This window comes from Callionymus lyra, chromosome 2 (assembly GCF_982586985.1).
Source record: "Callionymus lyra chromosome 2, fCalLyr1.hap1.1, whole genome shotgun sequence".
Lineage (NCBI taxonomy): Eukaryota > Metazoa > Chordata > Actinopteri > Syngnathiformes > Callionymidae > Callionymus > Callionymus lyra.
The window spans coordinates 23,991,759-24,010,068 of record NC_141819.1 but is presented as its reverse complement, the minus strand read 5'-3'; the positions used below and the strand labels follow the sequence as shown (position 1 = coordinate 24,010,068).

At 34.5% G+C, this 18,310-nt stretch overlaps 2 protein-coding genes across 3 annotated transcripts in view; one reads left to right on the top strand and one right to left on the bottom strand.

Moving 5' to 3' along the window:
• Positions 1-4,225: 4,225 nt before the first annotated feature.
• Positions 4,226-10,527, bottom strand: clrn3 (clarin 3). Its single transcript, XM_087782846.1, has 3 exons — positions 10,296-10,527; positions 5,396-5,581; positions 4,226-4,503 (listed from the first exon to the last, which is right to left on the bottom strand). Exons 1-3 carry the CDS (start codon positions 10,525-10,527, stop codon positions 4,226-4,228), a joined length of 696 nt encoding a protein of 231 aa, XP_087638972.1.
• A 1,450-nt stretch (positions 10,528-11,977) lies between these two features.
• The window catches only part of ptprea (protein tyrosine phosphatase receptor type Ea), a 52,097-nt gene continuing 45,764 nt past the window's right edge, over positions 11,978-18,310 (top strand). For both annotated transcript variants that reach the window (XM_087784228.1, XM_087784227.1), the window contains exon 1: positions 11,978-12,048. The gene's annotated coding sequence lies outside the window, so the exon portion shown is untranslated. The remainder of the gene's footprint in view (positions 12,049-18,310) is intronic.

Below are 18,310 nucleotides of genomic sequence, written 5' to 3'. Positions count from 1 at the left end.
GGAAAGTATTTATGTAGAAAAAAAGGTGTTGTTGTTAATAAACCACACTAGTGACCTTTGCCTCAGAGCGTTTGTGCCCACTCTCCTGCAGAAGTCCCAGCCTTTTTTCAGGAAGTGTTGAAAGCCCCCCACATTCATCCACCAAAACTACTCATTTTTCCGTGTGAATTTCACCCCCCCCCCGGCCTGCAGCTGGAGGTGTGTGTTTCACAGCCCTCTGTAATGCAGGACCGGGCCGGATAAGATTTCACAGGTACAAAAGTTTTCCCTCTAATCCTATCACATAGACACAGTGGTCCGGGATTAAACCCGGTGCATAATCCCGCGGTTTCATCCACCCGGTCGAGGTAGAGAGGAAAAGATTACTGATCATCTCTGATTGGATTGAATCCATGTTTGCACAGCAAACACCAGAGGAATCTCCGTCTCAATAGCACTTTCACAGCTGAGCGACCGCCTCAGAGGATCAGCATCTTCTCTGGCGTTTGAAGGAGAGAAGAAAGGATGAAGCTCCTCTTCCTTGTTAGCTTGTGGTGTGGCTAAAATCCTGCTCCGTATATATTTCTGTGTCGTGGGTTTGAATGAGGGGTTTGAGAGACCGTTCAACAGAGTCACAGCAGGTGGCGTCGCTCTGATGATGGTTCGACACGACCTCCTCCTGAGAACACCACCAGCCTCAGCTTGACTCTGTCGTCCCAACCTTGATGGCTCCTGAACTCAAATCTGCTCCTTACAGAAGATTCAAGGTCTGAGATATGACATGACATGCCAGTAAAATATTTATAAACAGATATAAAACTTTTTTTTTTTCTAAACATTATCTCAATGTTCACTCAAATTATTTTGAGGCGCAAGAAATATTCACAAAAAAATACACACAATCAAAAAACTAAAGAAAGATATTAGAGTTGAGATAATAATAAATACAAAATTCACCTGTTAGGAAGATTTTCTACATGTTTCACTGAGATTACTTTTACTCTGACCTCATGAGGGCACTTAGCACCTGGAAATGATACTTAAAGAAAATGTTTAAATTGTCAAACAATGGTAAAGCTTTTTGTGAAAAAAGAAGCTTTTATTTTGAAATTCTAAATTAGATATCACTGTTAACATTTCCCTTGTTTTCACCTTATCTGCATCATTTAAATGTGGATTATCAAAAAAAAGTTTGGCCATCCTTGTTTTCACATTGTTTTACAACCACCCTTCAACCCAACCCCTAATTTTTTGGATATTACTACACAGTTTCTTCTTCTTCAATTGTGTATTGAACTCAAACCATTGCAGGAGCCAAGGTCTCAAGCAGACAATCACCCTTTCCTTGCTTGATAATGTTTTTCTATTGCCTATTGTGTGTGTGTTATCTACATTTTGTTCACAACACTGGCGATGAAAGTGTCCGATTCGGATTCTGATATGAGTCTTACTCAAGGCCCAGGGGCCGGGTCAATTTTTGTGGCCTGCAGGATTGGTTCAATCAATCAATCAATCAACCAATCAAACAATCAATCAATCAATCAAACAATCAATCAGACAATCAATCAATCAATCAATCAAATAAAAGGAAATTCATGTTCATGTTGAAGTTGTTAACTATAAAGATGTCAGTGGTTTGAATAAGATAAGAACAGATATTTTCTAGGTCAATAATTCTATAGAGATTTACAATAAGAATAAAATCAAATGAAAAAGAAAATATTTGAAAGAGGAAACAAACACAGAGATATTTAACAATAGATCACTCCCAAGATTGATAACATCGGAATAAGACTCTGTCCGGGGAAAAACTTGAACCTGTGAATCAAACTGTGTAAAGATTTTGGCCGATTGTTTAAATTAGTTTGACGTCTTAAATAATATCGATCTAAATGCAGGACATTGTAAACTGAACGCTCTACCTGCTAGCCTAGCCTGTGCTTACCAGTGCTTGCTGAACATTAGACTCCAATTTGTAAGTTTCCTGTCAAATACCGAACCCAGATATTCTGATATCACATTGAAAATATGGAACTATGTATGATGAGACAAATAGATTTATGGTTAATGTCTCAAAAGCATTTTGTCGGTTAATGGGCTGTGAAGATGAATTAATGTGGCGTATAAATAAATGACACCGGTCACAGTTAGAATAATAATGTTAATGTATTTATGTCAGAAGCTTGTCGTATGTGTCTTATTTAATCAGAACATTTTTGACACATTTACTCTTTAGATTAAGCAGTAATAATAACCCTTTGTTGGTTGTTGTCGAGAGCAGCCAAGCAGGCCTGTTCATACATCAGAGACTCTGTGTAGATCTATTTCTTAACCTTATATGTTTCTTCTGACATAATTTTTATAAAATAAAATATATATATTGTTGTTTTTGTGAATGAGATCAAAGGCAAGTCGACATTTAACAACTCCCGCTGATCGTGAGCAGTTTGGATATGTGATGTGATGGATGGAGAATTCTGTGCGTTCTAGGAAACGTAACACACACTGACAAAGCAAATGGCTGCATCCTTCCACAGGCCCCTTGAAGTGTGAGACTTTGAGCAACAGTGGTTCTTTTGAAGGCAGCTCGCCGGCGTTTCAGGTCTAAGAGGAGCAGTAGAGGGCATGTCCAAACAGACTCGGGCCCTGAGTGATGGGACACGGGAAACGGTAACAGGACACTGGGAGCTGCGCTCTGGTGTCGACACAGTCAGGTGAATCACAGCTGTGAACAAGTGTTAGCGTCGCCGACACGAGACACCGACTCGCAGCCGGATCCTGCTTTGTTCCTCAACTTCTCGGACAAATTGTGCGATCTGCACTGAGCTGCCGGTTTCATGATGATGTTGGAACAAGTCTTGGTGAAACATCTCAGACATTTTTTAACTGATGGGTACATCATTTTTCTTCACATGCATATATTGACTAGATGAGACATGTTCTTCAAGAATGTATCAATAAATAAAATCACAAAGAGTCAAATTAGAATTAGAAAACTGAGCCAAAATACTTTATAATGATAATCCCACTACAACCAATAGGAAACTACACTTTTGCTTCACAATTAAAGATACTGCGTTCCCTTTAGTTGCATTTCACTTTATATACAATAGAGGGCAGCAGAGAGCAACGGCGTTTACTCTTAGAAACAGAATAAGAAACTTTTATTGGCAGTGTTGTGAACACAACAACATTTTTTGTTGTATTGGCGTTACAGAATAGAGGAATGATATAGAAAGAGATTTATATAAATTAAAACGGAATTCATTTAAATGAAATAAGATACATTAACATAATATAATGAATATTGAATACAAATAAAAAAAATACATTCAATTTGATTAAAATCTATTCATCATTATGTGATTCTCTTTTTACGTAACACCTCATTTAATACAAATTCATATAATAACAGCAGATACATGTTGTTTTTTTTATGAATTGTATTAACAACTTGATGATGACTCCTTTAAGAAACATCTTAAGACGTTTCTATTTGTTCAAGCTTTTCCTTTATTTTCTGGAACTCCTGTTGTGTTATCAGTTTATCTTGACCTTTAAAATATATACTTTATTGAATATTGTTTTGATTGTTTAAACCCTTTGTGACCCTGGTCTGGAAAAGCGCTATACAAATAAAAATTACTTACTTACTTACTTTAACTTATCCATTTTATCATTTATTGAAAAGCATTTTATTTTAACTAATATTTGCAGGTCTGGTACGACTAAAGCTACAGTACATTAGTCTGTACAAATAATGGTATGAAGAAAAATGGATCAAAACAGTTTAATATTAGAATTAATATCAAGATATTTTTCCTAGATATCATATTGTAGCAACAAAAGCAGTGCTTTAAGGCACTCCAAAAATGATGGTTATCTATATGGTTCACTACAGGTTGAATTCTGATTTAAGATACCTTCGGATTTATTATTGCCATTTGTTATCTATGCTGCTAATAAACACGTGAAAAGCTGTAAACAATTTCAAAGGTTTAATATAAATATATAAACATGTATTTCCTGTAAAGCCTGGACAAATAAAAGGGAACTACTCATTCAAATTAAACATATTTTATTTAAGCTAATAAGATACAAACAGTAGCAAATCATTCTTAATGAATCCGGCAAGAATATTTACAAAAAAAACATACACTTTATAATCATATAGGGATTTAATAAAAATGATAATAAGTTAATGTGCAATTTCTGAGCTTGTCAGTGTTCTTTGATGGTCTGGCTGCTAGTACATCATGATCTCCTTGGGCGCGTCCTCGGTGGGCTTCTGCTGCTCCCGCCGGTGCGTGTAGGCGGCGTGGTTGTACAAGTATATCAGGAGGACGGAGAGGATGCACAGAGCCATGTAAGGGATGAGGAGGAAGTATCCCACCTGCATGTCCAATGTGTCTTCCATCAGTTTCACGGGAGTGTTACCCGAGAGACTCTTGACCAAATCCTGCCCCAAGCTGGTGACGTGGACGTTGATCACGAAGATGATGAGGACCAGCAGCGACAGACACGCTGCAGAGGCCGAAACAATGTTTGGTTTAGTTTGTGAATCCTTTGTGTGTCTCCATATGGAAAGGATATTTAGCTTGAAACTGAAGTTGCTCTGTATAGAGGCTGTTTCGGCTGTTTTCGGCTTTCAAACACTTGACTCATGATTTAATTTGTATTTCTTAAATATTTAATGTGGCTTTTTAGAGCCAATTGTGTAACTAAATCTCTCAAACATGTCCTCTGTCTGACCCGGGGCCTCCTCCCAATTAAGTAAACCGCCCGAAGACTTCATCCTAACACCAACCAATTTAGTTTATCTCAAAATCTTGAGCTATAAACCGATCTTCACATAAAAAACAACAACAATATAGCAAAAAATATAACATCATAAAATTATTAATTGGTAATACTTTTAATTTTTTTTTAATAACTTGGATTATTTTCAATTGTTTTAATTACAATCAATAAATATAAAAAAGCAGGACATTTTCAGGGGAAAAAAACTAAAATGCAAGATAAAGGTATGGTCGTATCAGATACTATAATAAACTATATTCAATAATATATAAATGTTATACCTTAAAAATAATTATCTTACCATGAACATAAATTGAGTTAGAAAAGTTACTTCATTGAAGAAAAAAAAAGAAAAAGAAAACATTTTAGATAAGTTTCATCCTTTCAAACTAACCGCTTGAAGGCGCCAGATCAAAAATGTGTGAAGCAGATTTGCTCTGATGTATTTTTCACAGAATTTTAGTCAATTTAAATCTGTCTAAAAGCACCTTTCAAAGCATACAATGACTCATGTATGGGTTATTGTTACCTTTCTTATATGTCCACTGCATTACAATAGAAACATTTTTCAACATGAACAAGCTGTTTGAGACTCGACTCAGTCTCAGACACGTACCACTGATGGAGCTGCAGGTGTAGACCCCGATAGGACCCATGTACGTCTCGTAGGGGTTACTGACGCCGTTGTAGAGGGCGATGAGGACGCTGCCGGCTGAGAAGAGCAGGCACAGACACAGGGAGCAGGCCACTATAGTGTGCAGGGCAGCCGGGGTGGTCTCCAGCTTGGTCAGCAGGGAGAACACTGCACAGCAACATTAGAAGTGAGCTTTAGAGTGTTCAACTTAATATGGATACTTCACGTCTGCTGGGTTATGCTTCAAACATCACAGGTTTTTATTTCTGTAAACAACAAACACACAAGCAAAGAAAGAAGCACAAGCATTTACACTTCAGCCATTTTTTGCCTCATGTTAAGTCATAAAAATTACAAGAAAGTGCTTTGATATCATATCAAGTCTGACGCAACAAATACAATTTTAGAGACTTTTCAATTGATTCCACGAAAATAAGTTATTTATTTTAATAGCATTACACCATTGTGCTACTACTACGACTACTACTACTACTACTACTATTACTATTACTATAGAAATATGATTATACCTGTGATTTCTTTACAAATTAAGATATGATTGTACCTATGATTTCTTTACAAATTAAGATATGATTATACCTATGATTTCTTTAGAACTGAAGATATGTTTATACCTGTGATTTCTTTACAAATTAAGATATGATTATACCTGTGATTTCTTTACAAATTAAGATATGTTTATACCTATGATTTCTTTACGAATTAAGATATGTTTATACCTATGATTTCTTTACAAATTAAGATATGATTATACCTGTGATTTCTTTACAAATTAAGATATGATTGTACCTATGATTTCTTTACAAATTAAGATATGATTATACCTGTGATTTCTTTACAAATTAAGATATGATTGTACCTATGATTTCTTTACAAATTAAGATATGATTATACCTATGATTTCTTTAGAACTGAAGATATGATTATACCTGTGATTTCTTTACAAATTAAGATATGATTATACCTGTGATTTCTTTACAAATTAAGATATGTTTATACCTATGATTTCTTTACGAATTAAGATATGTTTATACCTATGATTTCTTTACAAATTAAGATATGATTATACCTGTGATTTCTTTACAAATTGAGATATGATTATACCTGTGATTTCTTTACAAATTAAGATATGATTATACCTGTGATTTCTTTACAAATTAAGATATGTTTATACCTATGATTATACCTATGATTTCTTTAGAACTTAAGATATGTTTATACCTGTGATTTCTTTACAAATTAAGATATGTTTATACCTATGATTTCTTTACGAATTAAGATATGTTTATACCTATGATTTCTTTACAAATTAAGATATGATTATACCTGTGATTTCTTTACAAATTAAGATATGTTTATACCTATGATTTCTTTACAAATTAAGATATGATTATACCTGTGATTTCTTTACAAATTAAGGTATGATTATACCTGTGATTTCTTTACAAATTAAGATATGTTTATACCTATGATTTCTTTACAAATTAAGATATGATTATACCTATGATTTCTTTACAAATTAAGATATGATTATTCCTGTGATTTCTTTACAAATGAAGATATGATTATACCTGTGATTTCTTTACAAATTAAGATATGTTTATACCTATGATTTCTTTACAAATTAAGATATGATTATACCTGTGATTTCTTTACAAATTAAGATATTATTATACCTGTGATTTCTTTACAAATTAAGATATGTTTATACCTATGATTTCTTTACAAATTAAGATATGATTATACCTATGATTTCTTTACAAATTAAGATATGATTATACCTGTGATTTCTTTACAAATTAAGATATGATTATACCTGTGATTTCTTTACAAATTAAGATATGATTATACCTGTGATTTCTTTACAAATTAAGATATGATTATACCTATGATTTCTTTACGAATTAAGATATGATTATACCTGTGATTTCTTTACGAATTAAGATATGTTTATACCTATGATTTCTTTACGAATTAAGATATGATTATACCTGTGATTTCTTTACGAATTAAGATATGATTATACCTATGATTTCTTTACAAATTAAGATATGTTTATACCTGTGATTTCTTTACAAATTAAGATATGATTATACCTGTGATTTCTTTACGAATTAAGATATGTTTATACCTATGATTTCTTTACAAATTAAGATATGTTTATACCTATGATTTCTTTACGAATTAAGATATGATTATACCTGTGATTTCTTTACAAATTAAGATATGATTATACCTGTGATTTCTTTACAAATTAAGATATGATTATACCTATGATTTCTTTACAAATTAAGATATGTTTATACCTATGATTTCTTTACAAATTAAGATATGTTTATACCTATGATTTCTTTACGAATTAATATATGTTTATACCTATGATTTCTTTACAAATTAAGATATGTTTATACCTATGATTTCTTTACAAATTAAGATATGTTTATACCTATGATTTCTTTACGAATTAAGATATGTTTATACCTATGATTTCTTTACAAATTAAGATATGTTTATACCTATGATTTCTTTACGAATTAAGATATGTTTATACCTATGATTTCTTTCCAAATTAAGATATGTTTATACCTATGATTTCTTTACGAATTAAGATATGTTTATACCTATGATTTCTTTCCAAATTAAGATATGTTTATACCTATGATTTCTTTACGAATTAAGATATGATTATACCTGTGATTTCTTTACGAATTAAGATATGATTATACCTGTGATTTCTTTACAAATTAAGATATGATTATACCTGTGATTTCTTTACAAATTAAGATATGTTTATACCTATGATTTCTTTACAAATTAAGATATGTTTATACCTGTGATTTCTTTACAAATTAAGATATATTTATACCTGTGATTTCTTTACAAATTAAGATATGATTATACCTGTGATTTCTTTACAAATTAAGATATGATTATACCTGTGATTTCTTTACAAATTGAGATATGATTATACCTGTGATTTCTTTACAAATTAAGATATATTTATACCTGTGATTTCTTTACAAATTAAGATATGATTATACCTGTGATTTCTTTACAAACTAAGATATGTTTATACCTATGTTTTCTTTACAAATTAAGATATGATTATACCTGTGATTTCTTTACAAATTAAGATATGTTTATACCTGTGATTTCTTTACAAATTAAGATATGTTTATACCTATGTTTTCTTTACAAATTAAGATATGATTATACCTACGATTCCTTTACAAATTAAGATATGATTATACCTATGATTTCTTTACAAATTAAGATATATTTATACCTGTGATTTCTTTACAAATTAAGATATGATTATACCTGTGATTTCTTTACAAATTAAGATATGATTATACCTGTGATTTCTTTACAAATTGAGATATGATTATACCTGTGATTTCTTTACAAATTAAGATATATTTATACCTGTGATTTCTTTACAAATTAAGATATGATTATACCTGTGATTTCTTTACAAATTAAGATATGTTTATACCTATGTTTTCTTTACAAATTAAGATATGATTATACCTACGATTTCTTTACAAATTAAGATATGATTATACCTATGATTTCTTTACAAATTAAGATATATTTATACCTGTGATTTCTTTACAAATTAAGATATGATTATACCTATGATTTCTTTAGAAATTAAGATATGATTATACCTGTGATTTCTTTACAAATTAAGATATGATTATACCTACGATTTCTTTACAAATTGAGATATGATTATACCTGTGATTTCTTTACAAATTAAGATATGATTATACCTGTGATTTCTTTACAAATTAAGATATGATTATACCTATGATTTCTTTAGAAATTAAGATATGATTATACCTGTGATTTCTTTACAAATTGAGATATGATTATACCTGTGATTTCTTTACAAATTAAGATATGATTATACCTATGATTTCTTTAGAAATTAAGATATGATTATACCTGTGATTTCTTTACAAATTAAGATATGATTATACCTACGATTTCTTTACAAATTGAGATATGATTATACCTGTGATTTCTTTACAAATTAAGATATGATTATACCTACGATTTCTTTACAAATTAAGATATGATTATACCTACAATTTCTTTACAAATTAAGATATGATTATACCTATGATTTCTTTACAAATTAAGATATGATTATACCTACGATTTCTTTACAACTACTTCTATCAATATTCTGAAGTTAAAGGAGGCGGGACTAGATAATCTTCGAGCTTCTCCCGCTGTTTTCCCTTTCGGGACATGCATGTAATGTATGAACTATGATGAAATGATGAAATGTGATCCAAACTGTCATGCCCGAAATAAACCATTTATTCATTCATTCTTTCATTCATGTATTCACTCGTTCATGTATTCAAACAAAAAATAAATGTGTTTCTGTTTTCTGAATTCTGTTCCAAAATGATTTGTTCCGAGTATAAATTATATTCATTCTATTAATTACATATTATGTATTATTATGAATTAGTTAGATAAAGAAATATTTAGATTCAGATTAAATTAAGATGCATTTATTTTATTTTTTTTCGTCGAAAACGATGTAATCAACATCACTTCCACTTGTCTTGCTGTCAACAAATAACTTTATTTAAGGTAAGTATTAAAAGAAGATTGTTTTATATAAAATATTTTTACTGACTAAGCAAGGCCATTATTTGAGTAGCTAGTTAAGTGAGTAGAAGATATGATATAGATCTAAGATATAGCAAGAAGTTGTTTGAGATTCTAAGTTTGACTTTTACACAACACTAATACACTAGTTTAAGTTTACACTGACAGTCTGAATCAAATTGATTCTATGCTGTAGCCATTAGCCACACTGTTATCTTTGATAACTTACCTTGAAAATTCGTCGGTGGATCTATGGGGGGACACATGTTTTTTTCTAGGTTTCCATTGAATATGTTCAGAGCGACCACAGCAGTCCCGTTGAAGAAAGAATTTCCCTCTATGGCACACTTCAGTCCCAACACAACCCACTGTGTTGACATCGCGTACCCCAAAATCCCAATTGCAATGGAGGACATCAAAGCGCTGGAGATGTAATGCAGGGTCTTCTGGGTGGACGGCATTTTCCCCAAAGTTTAGAGCGAATCCTGAGACTGTTTCTCTGATGGAGTTTATGACAGACTTGCTGGGAAGAACGAAGTGTGAGCTGTTGCTGCTCATAAAACCACTTGATTATGACCACGACCTTTGGTTAGTGAGGAAGACAGATAAGGGATAGTTGTCATGGCAACAGGAGCAGTTTATGTCACAGGTGGGGTGAACGTGTCATACCTGGTAAAGTGAAAAGAGAAATGTTTTGTGTTTGCGTTCTGGCGTTTATGGTTTCATTATAAAGCTACAACTGTGGTTGTTTTTAAAACAACATTCGACATCTTAAGACTTTCTTATTCGTGCAGGCTTTTCCCTGATTTTCTGGGACACCCGTGTTTTTCTTGGTGTTATCTTAATATTTTAAGTATATTTTTCTAGTATTTCTTTTGATTGTTTAAGCGCTTTGTAACCCTGGTCTAGAAAAACGCTCTATAAATATACATTTCTTACTTACTTACTTACTTTTATTCTTACTTTGATATAAAGTAAAGCTGATACTATTGTGTTTTATGTTTTTTTTGAACATGTGAAGTCTATACTTTTTGTTTTGTTGACTCAAATAATTGTTAATATGCTCAGATTCCAGTATCAAGTTTGTTGAAATACAAATTATTCAATAAGAAATTACAGTGGTCAAATTGTTGCTTCATTTTTATGTAAACAGACAAGATGATCATCCAGGGCGTGAATATTATTCATGTTTTTTTTTTACTTTACTAAATGATATCCTGCCATTTTGTGTAAGTAAAATCGTTTTTTTCTCTTCTAATACATTTGAGAATTTCCTTTATATTTCTAATATGAATGTCCGGACATTAAAAAATATTTTTACAACAAGCCAATAAATGTTTTTTCCTGAAACAATAGAGTTGTAAAAAAGGCACTTTAGCTTGTCTTCACGTGCATAATTATGACCCGCAGTAGGAATAACTTCAAAGTCCATGGGTGGAGATGAGAGATTAATGTCACATAAACTTGATGAATCATTGACCTTTTACATGATAAATCTCTGTAATGAAAACTGCTATCAGATTATATCACGTGGAAGATGTGAAGAGCGACATTCCAACGTGCTGAGTCACATGAAAATAAAAGACCAATGTTGTTACTATGCGTGTATCATTTTATATAAATTAAAAATGTTCTTTACATTTTTTTTAATAATATGAGATTAATTTGAAACACATTTGGGTTTTGAACAATATTTATAAGCAAGATGTAAGCTGAATCTAACTATATTTTTGAAAAGCCTTATATTTGCCAAAACATTGAAAACAGTTTTTTTTTTTTTTTAATTGACTTCCTCCTCTGGCCGCAGTACTGCATCCAACCACACGGTGGCTCCAGTCTTCCACCGGCTCGCGGGAGGACCGGGTCTCCTCTGGTCCTGAGCTGTCGGCGGAAACTCCTCCTTCCCGGTGACAGCTCCGAAAACGCGCCTCGCCTTTACCCAACACAACCTTTGCTCAGGATGCACTGTTGAAGGCGTCAAGGTGAGTCAAGAAATCTGATTTATCAAGCGAACGTCGTCGCGTGTTTCCCGCGCTGTCAGCCGCGGGTTCGATAGAGAATTCTGGCGCCAAGATACCTGTGCGCTTTACTCACGGCGTGGCCACATGTTCTCCATTTACCGTTCACGAGAGCGTTTTTTTCCTGTCAGACGTTTAAAACATTCGTTGAAACCAGGGTTTCCTCCTTCGTTTTGTACATCTGTCTACCAGGCGTCCATGAAGGTCCAAACATTTGAGCTCGAACCATTTCCACATCATCATCATCATCATCATCATTATCATCATTATCATCATCATCATCAACATCAACATCAATGTATGTTGATGTTGAAATGAAAGCTTTTGTCATGTTTAAGATAAAGCCCACTGCTTTCATCTGACATCTGAGAGTCAACCTCCTTAAGTTGGTCACCTTGTTGCTGCCGGCAGTGGTCAGTGGCTGTCAAGTGGCCTCATTGAATTGAGCGAAGGTCAATAGTGTTGAGGATTTTTTCTCCAGTTTGTTTCTTGCGTCATCTCTGCGTTGGGGTAACAGGCAGTGGACAGGAGTGCAGATGGAAGTTTAGGTTTCCAAAGCCCTTGGAAATGCATACAAGCTCTCAAATATCACTAGAACGTTTTTTGTTAAGAATCATTTTAGACAGTTCAGTACTAAAAAACAACAGTTAACCCAAGAGAAAGATGATGAAGTACGTTCACGGCTACACTTAATAAGATGTCTAACAGTAAACGATACATTTTTAGGGTATAACTTATCTGTTCAAATGGAAAATTGTAATTCCAAATTATAGACAGATATTTTGCGTTTACCAGACACCCAGTTACAGATGTGTTTGTACAAACCTCACAACAAACTGTGTCACAGTGTGGAGACTAAGGCTTGGTCACAAAATTCGTTTCTTGAAATGGTTCGGTAGTACTGAGTGTCAAAACTTCGTCTTTCAATTCCTGATCAAAACTCGATATTGTGTGAATTTTTCTTAAGAAAAACTAACGAGTGACAAACGCAGTAAATGTCAGATTGCAAGGTATTGTTATTTTGCACTGGAAATTATTTGTTATTTATTTATTCTTTAAGAAAACAGCTCGGAGTGGGAATTTACCCAAGCTGAACAATTAAACTCATTTTTAGAAGTGAACATATCAGTATTCGTATTGGTATCGAAGATTTTCAATCAGAACCCAGCCATAGTGGAGACATTTGTTAAAGTCCAGTCTAGTGATGATGGCGATGGCAAGACACAAAGGTAAAAGTATATATTTTTAGGCATTAATGTTGGGCTTAAATAGGGACTTGCATCAGTGTTTGGCTGTTCCAGACACGTTGCTGTGACTCATTATCCAGAGAATGATGAGCATGTATTCATCATCTGTTTCCTTGTTCACCATCTTTTAAAATCTAACATCTGGTGTGTTCGCTTTGGAAAAAGTATATTCCACAAACAAAGCTCTCTTCGAGGGAGGGAAATGGGTGCATGAGTGCCGGTTATTAAGCAATGTTTCAGAGTTAGACACCATTTAATGTCTGCAAATATTGCTTATTTTGCACATTTACTGGATGTACTTTTATTAGAGATTTCTTGCAATGAACGATCCTGTCAGTATCATTTGGACTTTAACTCATGAGGATGAAGCCATGCAAAAAAAAGAAGAGATGCATTTAGATTGAGTCCTATGTCGATTTGCGTTAATTCAAAGTGAGTCTCACTTTGTAAAGTCTTGAATGCAAGAAGCGATCTCATTCAAAGCCAACAGCCTATCAAGAATGAGCTTGAACGTGGCTGAGGTGTGTGTTCTCTGAGTGCTTTTCTTGTTGGTTTTGCTCTCTAAATGTAAGTGCTTTCATGCATGTGGAACAATAAGGGAACATGTGTTCATCCAGAGGATAGTTGTGAAGGAATTAAAACAGTCTCATCCTGTCAGGAAGCATTTTGGATTTGTTATCTTCTTTACTGTGAGTATAGGAAAAACAACAACATGGACTTGTGAATGCAGCTGGAACCCATCATGACTTTGTCTAGCATCTTTCAATTTCAACATTTAATAACATAATTCCTTCCATTTCACACGTCTAGTCGGGTCGTCAGTAATGACTCAATTTCATTTCAGCGGTTCCATCCAGCGGCATCAACATTGTTATAGCCCCGAGAAGAAACGCCGACGCAACAAATAAACAAATGGTCCGAACAAATGGGATGGTGTTAAGATGCAGAGAGTTATAATGTTGTTTCTGCTGCGTGCCTCCATTGGCAGGTTGTTTTGTATCCAGCATTTATCCAGTTTGACTGCAGGTCAGTTTTCTCTGACGGAAAATTGACAGCAGCAGAGTTAACTGATGGTGGCCTCGCTTATACTAATGCTGATGCTCAGACGTATATTAACACTTTGTGTTTAGGAGAACAATTGTTTTTTCTTTTGGTCAGTACACTTGTTGGACTTGTATGGAAGTTGAAATAATACAAACAGTTCTGGTAATCCTGACAGATATTTGTGACCATGTTTTCAACTTATTACTTTATAAAGTTCTCCCCCGTCTGAAATCTCAGCGAACGAAAGGTTACGAGAGCGAAGTCCATTTTGAGGTAATAATGGCTTCACTCCTCCTCCAGCCAGCTGTAATCACGCCTCGCTTTGTTTGTACAACGAGTAACAAACCTCGACGTATGACCAATCACGGCAGAGTAGGCGTGGTTATGGTAAACTAGATTAAATCTCCCGTTTTCAGTGGACGGGGCTTAATCACATTTTCTAATGTAAATATTTCAATGAACAGAGAGTTTTGTACAAACAGACACATACTGATGATACAATAGAGGTCCAACATATATTTAAGACACACTTAAATCAACACATTAGTTGCACTTTAATGGACAAGGTATTCATTTTCTATTTGCTACATTATATTAATTTCTTCATTTTTTCTATTTTTGATTCAATTCTGACTACATTCTTCCTTGAAATGCATCTTCTGTCCCCGTTTCTTTCACACCAACTCTCTTTTCTTTGAAACATCTTTCTGACTTTAACGATCCAAGGATTTGTTTGTGGTGGAAACACCTGTGCAGTCAGGGTCGTCTTACCTCGACCCTCAAAATTCGGACATACTCGCCGACCTGTATTTTGCGCCTCGTCTCAGGATGAGGAACAACAGGGCGGCGGGCGCCCACGCTGCTGCACGACGAGACCACACACTAATTGCCCGCAGTCTTTGCAATTATGGAAGGTGGTGTTGATGTGGAGACACCGGCTTTTATTCAGCCTGTTATTACCTGCAGTGTTGCAAACACAACCATATTGCAATCATGTCAGCCTGTCAGCGCTTGTAGAGGTTAGAACAGCAGCCTACAGCCTTTTTGCTTCTCAGCGCCAGTTGAAAATGAATTATTCCTTTTAAAATAAACTTTATATAAAGAAAGAAGACGTGGTGGTCAACAAATAAATGGCAGAAAAATAGACATTGGAACGAGAAAATAATGTGTGACAAAACGCAAAATAAAAACAGTGGCAGGTTCTAGATTCGTGGATTAATAAATTAAAACGCTCTGATATTTTCATCATATTTCTTCAAACAAATGTACCTTTAGTTGTACCAGACATTCAGATCAACAAGAAACTGATGAAAACAAGACACTTGTATCATGTCTTACATGTTTGTCTTCGAAGATTTTCAGTCAACATAGACGTATCTACTCAGAACCTCAGTTGCTCATAAAAAAATGTTTGGTCTTTTGAAATTGAGATCTGTCGCACAACGTGGGAGTTAATATTGACTGCGTGTTGATGAGTCATAAAAACAAAGTTATGCAACGTTTTGCCTGATATTTGAATCCAAACGAGTGATGATGGAGAGCAAACGTTGTGCCTGAGCAGAAGTGAGCTGTGACTGCAGCGGAGCCTCTAGAAGCAGCAGGAAAAAGCAGAACCACATGTGCACAGTGTCCTACTTCCTGCCAGAGACGCTGCTAGGACCTGGAAAGTTTCCTGCTGAGGTGGGAGCGCAGTAACGCGGGGAGGGTGTGTCCGGGCGACAGGAAGACGTATGAAGCCCTGTGTGAGTCTGCAGCTGTGCACACTGCTACCTGCCACGCTCACACCTCCAGTTGATGATGTGTGTTGACGCTGACGCACTCCGGCCTGAAAACACGTATGACTCAGGACGACGTGGAGGCTTTTTTCTCTGAACAAATTATTGTTTGTTTACGACGACTTCCTGTCCAACATCTGCACGAGTCCCTCTCCTCAGATTCCTTACATCGCTCTGACCATCTGTTAAACTTTCTTTGTGTAAGTGGATATTCATCTGACTCAGAACCTCCACTCAAACTTATGTTGAAACTCTAAGTAGTATGTGTGTATCATGTGAATAACCAACAGAAAAGAAAACATTAAAAGCCCCGTTTTTGTCATTACAATGTCATAGATATTGATGTAAGAATTACATTATTATCAAGAAAACATGGGAAATGTCTAGATATCAGTTCTTAAATTAAACTTTTACAATCCATATTTTGTTATTATTGTTACATTTGTTCAAACAAATGAACATTTATTTGAAGTAGACATTCAAATCAACAAGAAAAGGAAGAAAAAAAATGCTGATTTAATCTTATTTACTTGGCTTTGTTGTGTATTTAATCAAAGTTTTAATCCTATTTATTTTATTCATTTCTTAAGTGTACTTTATGGTTGAAAGTACATCACGGATCTCATACCAAGCGTGTTTGAATCACAAACTGAACCTTCAGTCCCACAGCAGCAGTGATGTCATCACCTCGCCCTCACCCGCCCAAAAGTAATAAAGGTGTATTCCTCCCTCCAGGCAACACATTTTTCCTCTATTGTATTTCTGTCAGTTGCTCCGAGAGCACGTTGCATAGGACACAGCAAACCTCTTTTTATTAAAAGCTCTGAGAGTTTGAGTTGTTGACCCCGCAGTTGTTTTATGGGCCTCTGAAGAGCCAAACACTGTTTAAAACCTCTTAGGTTCTAAGTGCTTCTGTCTGCGTGAGCTGGAAAAGCACAATAGTCCACAGAATCACATACTTAACATCAGCTGCTTGTCGACAGATGCGACACTTGTTGAATTCAACTCTTGAAATCCGTATCCTAGATTTGGCCGGGAGGAAATTGGGGCGGAGATTAATGTCGGCTGGATGTGTTTTAAACACAAAGCAAATGCGTATGGCTCTGTTTGGTTTACAACTGTATATTTAAAAAGTTTTTAATTTGTGTTATTACTGCGACAATAAATGTCACACCTTCGAGTTCATTCACAAGACTCACCACAACTTTGTAGTGTTTGTAGAGTGAGTCTTGAAACACAAAGAAAAGACGTGACCTGATTTTGACAATGCTCTGCTAGCATACACAGGTGACCTACATAGCATTAATGACAACAAGTAGACAATAGAGGGGAAAGTGGATAAGGCTCATCCGTTGGCACAAAAGAAATGCAGAAACTAGAAAAGCAAAGCATACCTCTGCCAACGGCCCTTATTTCCAACCCTATGATCAATACAAACGAATCTAATGATTGAAGTATCATATGATCTAGTTCAAAGTCCTCCAGGGAGGCCATAGTTATTTCCAGCAGCTGTCAATATAAAACATACTAGTATAGGGTGTAACTATAATGTATAATTATCTGTTACTATCACATTTTTAACATTGACTGAAAATGTCATTAGAATATAATTTCATTTAATTTACTCTGAAGAGAGTCAAATTAAATTGTGCTGGTGAAGACAGCAATACAACAGCACTTAAACGATACACAACATAAGCCTCATTAATAATAATAATAATAAGGTTGCAATATGAATGTGTTGATGGAGGTAACAATACCGTAAACAATACTAGTAATGCATATTCCTACATACTAGGGGTATAAAAAAATGGATACACCAATATATAATAGATAGATGGATATCATTTCATTTTTTCATACCTAATACATTTGGGGCTTTGAGACCTGTTGTGTGTTGACCTGTGTCATTATATACTCGCCAGTCTCTGTAACTGATGTGCCTCGGACACGTTTTATCTCTGGTTCAGTGTAAGATTTGAAAGATTCATCTGTGTTTGTGGGGAGAAGAAGCACTTGGGTAAAGAGCAAATGTTGTGAAAGAGGAAATAACGGCCACACTGTCACCACAGAGGCTTTACACAAGAATTGAAATAAAGCAGCACAATTCATTCATGTCAGTTTGAGTCTGACGGCTAATGTGTTGTAGTGTGTTTGCAC

Excerpts from the sequence above, each read along its gene's own strand:
- clrn3 (XM_087782846.1), bottom strand. The coding sequence starts at position 10,527 with ATGCCGTCCACCCAGAAGACCCTGCATTACATCTCCAGCGCTTTGATG. Across the intron at positions 5,582-10,295 it reads TCCACCGACGAATTTTCAAG|TGTTCTCCCTGCTGACCAAG; the intron begins GTAAGTTATCAA and ends GTTGCTGTGCAG. Across the intron at positions 4,504-5,395 it reads CACCTGCAGCTCCATCAGTG|CGTGTCTGTCGCTGCTGGTC; the intron begins GTACGTGTCTGA and ends CGGCCTCTGCAG.